Source organism: Notolepis coatsorum (genome assembly GCF_963971535.1).
Source record: "Notolepis coatsorum genome assembly, chromosome: 15".
Taxonomy (NCBI): Eukaryota; Metazoa; Chordata; class Actinopteri; order Aulopiformes; family Paralepididae; genus Notolepis; species Notolepis coatsorum.
In genome coordinates, this window is record NC_140179.1 from 83,518,290 (window position 1) to 83,527,828 (window position 9,539).

The 9,539-nt window shown below is 40.4% G+C and overlaps 1 protein-coding gene across 1 annotated transcript in view; it reads right to left on the bottom strand.

Moving 5' to 3' along the window:
• The window catches only part of LOC311242119 (receptor-type tyrosine-protein phosphatase R-like), a gene marked incomplete at both ends in the record, with an annotated part of 104,603 nt that overhangs the window by 18,317 nt on the left and 76,747 nt on the right, over positions 1-9,539 (bottom strand). The window contains one exon of the mRNA XM_084331074.1: positions 7,027-7,111. Coding sequence (XP_084187200.1) covers positions 7,027-7,111 — 85 coding nt within the window. The remainder of the gene's footprint in view (positions 1-7,026; positions 7,112-9,539) is intronic.

The following is a 9,539-nucleotide window of genomic DNA, read 5'->3' on the forward strand; positions in this document are numbered from 1 at the left end:
AGGAGTCTCATGGCAAGCACAGAAAGACTCAGAAGAAGCTTCTATCCCCAGGCCATCAGGATGCTCAACGAACAATAACACTATGTAACAACCATCAAATGCACTCACAGCACACACATCCACACGCACACACTCACTTTAAACATACAACTCACTGCAGCACCCACTTTAACCACTTTAGTACACCTAAGCACACTTTATATTTATCTGTAAAGAATTTGCACTACAACCCATACCTCATTACACCTTACTGTAAATTATATTGTACCTAAATTGTACCTCATCCCACTTCTGCTTTGCACTGTATAGTATATTGTATGGTAACTCAGTTACTTCTACTCTACATAGAGCATTGTATATATGTATATACTGAACATTTTTGTCTACGTACTTGACTTCTATTTTATACTTGCTATACTTATTTTATTATCTATTTTTGCCTAGCAGTCTCTGGAGCGAAACAGAAAGAAGCATTTTGTATAAAAGTATTCTGTACTTCTGTATGACAACTAATAAAGAAACTTGAAACTTGAATAATTTTGTTCAATATTGTTGCATGTTATGTATTTTATTACTCAATATTTAATTAATTCCTCAACTAAGTATTTTTTTACATCAGACATTCATTTTCTAATGTATTTATTTTTCCTTTGTTTTGATGTATTTTCTTCTGTTTATTTATATAATGGATTTATGTTTTAGTTGTTTGTGTGTGAGAGCATGTACATGTGTATATGGTGGGTGGGGGGTGCACACTCATGCAGGTGTGTGTGTGTGTGTGTGTGTGTGTGTGTGTGTATACATGCAGTACTTCTATTCTATTCACATAATATGCTTACTACATAATCTATTCTATTCACATATATGCTTACCACTTGTATTTATTGCTATGTCCGCCCATCACAATCACACAAACTGTCTAACGCCTGTCCCGTCTCCCTGTGAGTGGCTGTCTCGGAGTGATGACCGGAGTGTTGGACGTCCCGTGATGATGACCGGGAGGATGTGACCCTCTCTGCGCCGCCCCTTTGCCTCAAATAGATCCGCTATGAGCTCTATCTTTAATCTTTCAAAATGTTCAGTTGCTATCGCATGCAGTTACTCACACATGTGAGTGCATGCTTTACCAATTGCTCGCCTGTTTTACTGCAACACTACTATCACCGACATCTAAGAAGGAAGATCCCCCTTGAATAGCCCTTCTAAGGTTTCTCTCCTCCACATTGCCTGTGGTGCATTTTTTTCTATTGCTAGGTTTTAGTGAGTTTTTCCTTACCTTCGCGTGGGGTATGTCTGGGAGTGTTGCATTTATTTAAAACAATTTCGTCTTTATGTTGTCTTGTTCTTGACCTATTGTGATGTTTCTTCTTGACTTATTTAAAGAAGACGTGTCCGGCCCATGGGGATATTAACGTGTGTTGTCGGGCCTTACAAATAAATTTGATTTGATTTGATTTGATATGTAGATACATGTACATGTCTAATAGGAATGTTTGCATGGACCAGTATGTGTGTATGTACATACGGGTGTAAAGGTTGAGCACTCGCATAAAAGAGAGAAGGGAAGACCAAAAGCTGGAAAAATATATATATTATGTTCTGCTGAATGGAAATACTTGACAATAAATATAATGTTCATGTTGTTTTATTTATGTTTTGCATACAATTTTTTTTTGGATCGCTACCCCTATAATGCAAAGGCTTCAGGCCCGTATGTTTTAAGATAAGAGATAAGATAAGATATTTATTGATCCCTTGGTGAAATGTGGGCGTCACAGCAGCATGGGGGAGGGGGAGGGGAGGTACAGGTATGGGCAGGGTAATAGAAGAAAGACATGAATATAGGCAATAAAATAAACTCTGAATATAAAAATATGAGAAAAATAAACAGTGTAAACAAAGGTGCAGATGAGGGTCTGTAAGCCCTATCCGTCATAATATATGTTGCAATAAATATAGGCAATACAAAATTTGAATGTGAACATATGCGTAAGAGTAAACCGTATACACAAGGTGCAGTATACACAAGGTGCAGTATACACAAGGTACCCTAACTGGCATGATATACGTCATATGTTGTTGTCTGTGCAGGTTTTGGTGGTTAACACTTTCACGGCCACTGGGATGCGTCTAATATCACTCTAGACGACCAGCATATGTAAACAGACTTGCACAGTCCGTGGGGCTGTTTGTAGAGCTAAATCTATACTTTATAGTATTGCTATCTGTCCATTCTCATTGTCAATTGAGACCATAAACCGTCCCTTCAAAATGGATTAAAGAAATAATTTTTTCATCAATACGTTCTCATTTTATAGCGCCGTGAATATAAGCGTTATACGGCATTTGGGGCTAGTATATTTCCTGGAAGGCTAGATAATGGGCTAATAGCTACTAATGTTATATCCAATGGCATTTCCGTTATACAAAAGCTACAGTTAAAACTCAAACTGCATATGATCGGTATGATCCTGATCATGATCATGTATGCATGAAAGGGGGGGGGGGGGGCGGGGGACGTCGTTTCTGATTATTGATTACCAATAACCATGTTCATCTAAGTAGCCACATACGCTGGTCGGCTGGTTGAGTATCATAGCAAGCTCTGATCAGCATGTAATTTACGTGAAAAAGATCTTACCATGAGCCGGTTGGATCCCCCCGAGCATTTCCCCGTTATCGATCGCCATCTGGTAGATCGATATGTCCATTGGCTGATGATAAATCCCCTTATTGCATAGTGAAATCCGCAATCCAAAACGTATTCCGTGCAACAGACAATAGCGCTCGCTTCAGGTGAGTAGAAAACTACATTAGAGACCCTAAAGAAAAAGACAGCTTCTGCCACAGGGAACACTGCATTATCGATACAGCGCCCCTAAGAGGATCTGGCCGGTAATGCACTTTCTCGAATTCAAAGAGTAGGGTAAATCTGCAGTGCAGCTCGGCGACCTTGAATAGGTTATTAAAATGGAATAAAAGCCAAAACAAGTTGCCACGGATGTATCCGTCCTTCGGTCCTTTAAGCATGGATTCGAAACACGGATATATACGTGGCCCGTCCCGATTGTGTTAACACTTTGAGCGCCAGCCGTGTTTTCCTTTTTACCCCCTTGAATGCCACCATCCACGGCCAATGTTAACGTTAATATCGCCTAATATAGCCGTGCGCTGATAATCGCTGCTCTTATTTCCTCATGGCTTTTACAGTCAAAACAGCCATATCACATATCACATAAATGCTTATATATCCGTGAAAACGAGTCTGATTATCCTAACACTGATAACATAGATTCCTTACCTGAGGTCAGATGGTATCCAAATGGTTTATTCCAATTTCCGATCGCCATTCGAAAAAATCTATAATTGTATTGATCCATCGTGTGTACAGTATAACCCATATTCGCCGTGGCTCAGAGGCTCCAGAATGAACTCTGGTAGACCCCGGCTGCATCAGTGAAAAGTAAAATGTGGAGTCAGAAATCCGTTCTCCCATTCACTTTCATTGAGTCCATTCCAAAAGGGTGATTTACCATCTGGGAGACGATAGGGGGCGCTTTTTTCACATCTGAGCACCAGCGGTCCCTGGATCTCCAACGGTAGGCTCGCGTGATGCAATATGATTTCAGAACGCTAATAATTATTTTTTTTTTAAACGAGAATACTCGTGACGTGGCATTCAACGGTCGGGGCGTAAACCCGAGAAAAGCCGTGAGTGGCATACATTCCATTCCAGGATTCCATTGGTACCATGTCATGCTAGCTCGTCTGTAAGTAATGCTTCAAAGTTAGGGAAAATTCTGACGAGGGAAACATTACCATGGCCATCTTCAAAGGGGCCCTGTGACCCCTGACCTCAATATATCTAAATGAAAATGGGTTGTATGGGAACCCACGAGTCTCCCCTTTATTCAACCACCTTATGCTAATCCCATGCAGTTTTGGGACAAAAACCATGCAGGTCTTTGCATGCAGTATACTGCATTATACTACGGCTATTCCAAAAATGTGTATTTGATTATTTATTATTACTATTATTATTATTATTATTATTATTATTATTATTATTATTATTATTATTATTATTATTATTATTATTATTATTATTATTATTATTACTATTTCTGCATACTGGAGTCCTTAACACTTTTGCGGCCACTGGGATGAGTCTAATTAATCTCAAGAGGACCGGGAAATGTAAACAGACGTGGGGCTGTTTGTAGAGCTAAATCTATACTTTATAGTATTGCTATCTGTCCATTCTCATTGTGAATTGAGACCATAAACCGTCCCTTCAAAATGGCTTAAAAAAAATCATCAATACGTTCTCATTTTATAGCGCCATGAATAAAAGCGTTATACCGGATTTGGTCTAGTATATTTCCTGGAAGCCGAGATAATGGGCTAATAGCTAATAACGTTAAATCCAATGGCATTTCGGTTATAGATACGCTCCAGTTAAAACTCAAACTGCATATGATCGGCACGATCCTCACGCATGTATGCATGAAAGGGGGGGGGGGGGGGGCGGGGGACGTCGTTTCTGATTATTGATTACCAATAACCGCGTTAGCCTCATTAGCCTCATCAAAACAAGGCCCGATCGGGATGTACTTTACGTGAAAAAGATCTTACCTTGGTCCGGTGGGATCCCCCTGAGCATTTCCCCGTTATCGATCGCCATCTGGTAGATCGATATGTCCATTGGCTGATGATAAATCCCCTTATTGCTTGGTGAAATCTGCGATGCAAAACGTAATCCAAGCTACAGGCTGCAGATCTAGATTCGAGCTAACATAAAACTCCATTGAAAGTAAAAAAAAAATAGTCCACCGTTCGGCCACAGGGAACACTGCATTATCGCGATAGCGCCCCTAAGAGGATCTGGCCGGTATTGCACTTTGTCGAATTCAAAGAGTAGGGTAAATCTGCAGTGCCGCTCGGCGACCTTGAATAGGTTATTAAAATGGAATAAAAGCAATAACAACTTGCCACGGATTTATCCATGCTTCTGTCCACAACAGGTGGAATTTAAACACAGAGATCTCCGTTGTTCGTCCCCATTGTGTTAACAGTCTTAGAATTGCATTATGTAATTGGGTGAATTTTAACCTGGAACTACAGGATCCACAGGCCAGACCCGTTAGCAGGTGATGGTTGACTGTGACCGACTCATCAGTAGTTTAGTCACCCTCCTCGCCAAGACGTGCGTCCTTTTGTCCACGCTTGCACTTTCCTGGGGTTAAGGCATGGAGATCCCACCCCCATTGCTACGTAAACCTGGATACGGATTCACAGGGCAGTAACCAAGTGGATTTGAACCTGGGAATCATAGGAGGATCCACAGGTGGCCGCACTAACCAGCTGAGCTTAAAGGCCCGACCCATTAACAGGTGCTGGTTGACTGCGACTAGGGCTGTGTACAGAATAGTTCGAAGCTTCGAAGCTTCGTTCATAATGTTGACATTCGAATTCTAAATCAACATTCGAATTTAAAAAAAATTATACAAAAAAAAGAAAATGTATATATATATTGTATGTGTCTATTCATTCTGTTTAAACCAATGGGGTTTTTCTTCACAGTTGCAGATAAAGATTAGGCTACACTAATATTATAGTATTATACTATTATAGTATGACTCATCATAAAAATGTTAATAAAACATTTATCATAAATGATGTAGCCTATCTGCATCCGCTTGGTACTCGGCGCTCCATCAAGACGTCACCATCACTTTCGTACCAACCGTGCCCTTATTGGATTATTTATGGTGACGAAACTGACGAGTTATATTCATTAAAGAAAGTTGATTTAATAAAAAATAAAAGACACATTTAATCAGATTAATCACTTTATTAAAATTGAGGATTTGTGTTTGAGGATATAATAATTCTTTTTATAAATTACATTCGGTACAGCCCTGACTGCGACCGACTCATCCATAGTTTACACATAAATTGCATGTATGACTGGAGAAGCTGAGACTCTTGTGGATCAATGACCATGTGTGATGATGAATAGATGAGTTAAGCCTAATTCATTAGCACAGGTCATTTTTTACTCATGCATTAAAAGTAGGGATGTCAGATATTATCGGCCGATATTGGCATTAAAATGTAATATCGGAAATGATCGGTATTGGTTAAAAAAAATTGCTTTATTTAAATTTTCTTTAATTTTTTACATTTATTTAAACTTAATTTACCCAGGCAAGCAAGTAAGAACAAATTCTGATTTTATTTATTGTCAAAAGTATGCATAATGTTGTGTTAATTCCACGACAAGAGATATGTAATGTTTTTTACCTGAAATTATCCCGTTTTTGGGGGGGGGGGGGGGACCCCTCATATATCGGTATCGGTTGATATCGGTATCGGAAATTAAGAGTTGGACAATATCGGTATATCGGTAAAAAAGCCAATATCGAACATCCCTAATTAAAAGCTTTTGAATATGCTCTGCGTCTTAAAGTGCAACAGCTGTAACATTTGGCAGCATGTTTAGATGAACCCTCAGATGGTCAAAGGTCGCGTTGGGTATGGAATGTAAACGATACCCTAGGTCACTTGTTCTCCATGTTGCTGTGTGCAAAACAACACATTGAGTAACAAAAACATTATTATTTGACTTATTAGTGGATCATCCTAGATCGTCTCCACGGGGACTAATCACGTGTATATTTTACCCAACGGAGTTGCACTTCCGCGTTCGGTTTGCACCATCTGATTGGCCACTGACGTTTTTTCCAGCGCCAATCGCGTTACTCCTAACAATCGCGCCAGCAGGCTGTTACCCTAACCCTAACCCTAACCCTAACCTTAACCTTAACCAACTTCGAAAGAGAGCGACTTCGAAAGAGTCGCCAAGCTTAACCAGTTTGTTAGGAGTAACGAGATTGGGGCTGAAAAAAACGTCAGTGGCCAATCAGATCGCGCAAACCGAACGCGGAAGTGCAACTCTGTTGGGTAAAATATACAGGCGGATTAATCAGTAACATTATGCAACATTATACACATAGTACTCACTAGGCAGGATGGTCTTGTATCTGTTCTTGGTCCCGTGGCTTGGAATGTCCAGCTCCTTGGGATCAACAAAATTCATGGGAATTTCCTGAGAGGATGGAAACACACAGACATCACACACACACAGACACACACACACACACAGACACACACAGACACACACACACACACACACACACACACACACACACACACACACACACACACACACACACACACACACACACACACACACACACACACACACACACACACACACACACACACACACACAAGACACAAGACAAAGGAAAGGGTGTGTTTAGACTCACAACCATCAAAGCATCTTCAGACCTGCTTTGTAACACCAGAACAAAGATTAAGTTAAGATAAACACTGCACCAGAGTCCCTGCATGGTTCAGTAGAACTTTCAGAAGTCTTACCTCTTATCTAAAGTCATCTACTAGTAAACTGTGCACGCTCACACACGAGCAGCCACTTAACACTTTAACATGAGCGGGCACACACTCATGTCGCACACACGCACACTTATGGCCAAAGGAAAGGACACTTTAAATTAGAATAACAGGAACAGTGTATTGCACTACCAAAGCTAACTAGCATGTCCCACATGCTCTGTAAATAACTATGTACAGATACCGAGATGTCACTCCATGTTACCTGCTACCTGTTACTGCACAATGTTGTTTCCTTCTTTTGATTCTATTATATGTACCACTGTATTGCACATCGTTGCGGGCAAGACCACCCGCATTTCATTGTATACCTGTATGCCGTGACAATTAAAACTCTTGACTTGACTTGACTTGACTAGTGACCACTGATGTCCCTGCCGTCTTCTGTCAACACCACCATTCCTCTCAGGTGTCATTCACATCCATTCATTTTGGTGACCAAGTCTAAATATCATACTTCTTAAGTATACACAAACTATAGAGTAATGGTACTCCCAAATTATGATTATAGGAACAATTTCTCGCTTGAGGTGTAGTTTGACTGTCAACTTCTTAAAGAATGTCTAGAATCTTTCTTTCAGCAAGGCAGCAGATAACCATGGTAACCACTCAAACATCCCATGCAGGTCAATTAAGGATTATACCACGCGCAGGAGTGTGTTATGAGAATTAGAGCATGCCTAGGGGTGGTTGTTAGACCCGAGGCACAGCCGTGTGTTATTGGAATGATTGATTGATTGATTGAACATTTTATTAATGTCCGCCTTGTTTCGAACTGGTTATGCTTTGGCCCTCTTTCGAAGTCGGTTATGCTTAGAGTTTGGAATCAGGGCTGGTGGTCTATCGTCCTGCTCTAAAGATAAACTCTAAGCATAACCGACTTTGAAAGAGGGCCAAAGCATAACCAGTTCGAAACAACAAGGCTTCAAAGCATGCCGTCTAACAGTGAAGTGAGCGTGTGTTATTGGATTGATTGATTGATTGATTGAACATTTTATTAACAGTGAAATGAGAGTGTCCTTTTGATGAATGGCATCTAACAACACACTTCGCGCGATTTATATTTTGTTTAACAATGAGTCATGACCAACCAATTACATAATCCAACATTGTGTAAGCAACTAACACATTCCACGTGACAATAGTTTTTGAATGAGTCATTATGACGCTATCAGTATCCATTCATAAAGATTATTGTCCGCCATCTTGGTTTCATTCCTAAAACCACGAACGGCGGAGTGATTGTAATTCGGTTGTGGGCGGGTTCTGGGATCACGAGCGTGTGTTATGATAAATAACAACGTCTAACTTGACTGTTTCAGCTAATCAGAATTGAGAAATTTGCATGCCATTGTATAAAGATACATAGCACACCTACAACAAACTGACTGGATCTGCTTTTATTTTTCAAAGGTAATAAATCTGTAAACAACACACATCAACCTTAGACTCAGAATTGTCTGTTTTATTTTATACTTATATTGTCTGTTTTTGTTTATACTTCAGAAGTATGATTGAAATATGAATGGAAGCAGGGGCATAACTAAAGGGGGGGACACATGGGACATGTACCCTGCATGTTTTCTTACTTACTTACTTATCCTCTTCGTCCCGGTTGGGGCATAAGTCCGCAATCATACACTGCCACTGAATCCTGTCTCGTGCTTTGGCCTGTGCTTCGTCCCAGGAAAGACCCATCTCCTTCAGCTCCATCATCACTGTTCTTCGCCAGGTGTTCTTTGGTCTACCCCTCTTTCTCTTCCCAACTGGGGTCCATCTCAAGGCAACTTTGGGTAACCTTTCATTGGGCATCCTCAATACATGGCCGAGCCATCTTAACCTCTGTCTCCTTATCTCAAGGGACATATGCAAGCTGCCTGTCTTCTTATAAAGTTCCTCATTCGAGATTCTATTTGGCCAAAAGATGTTGCAGATCCTACGTAAGCAGCTATTGTGGAAGATGTCAACCTTTCTCATATCCTGTTTTGTTACTCTCCAGCACTCAGAGCCATATAGCAGGACAGACTTTTCAGAATGCAGTTATTGTCCCCTGCACGATA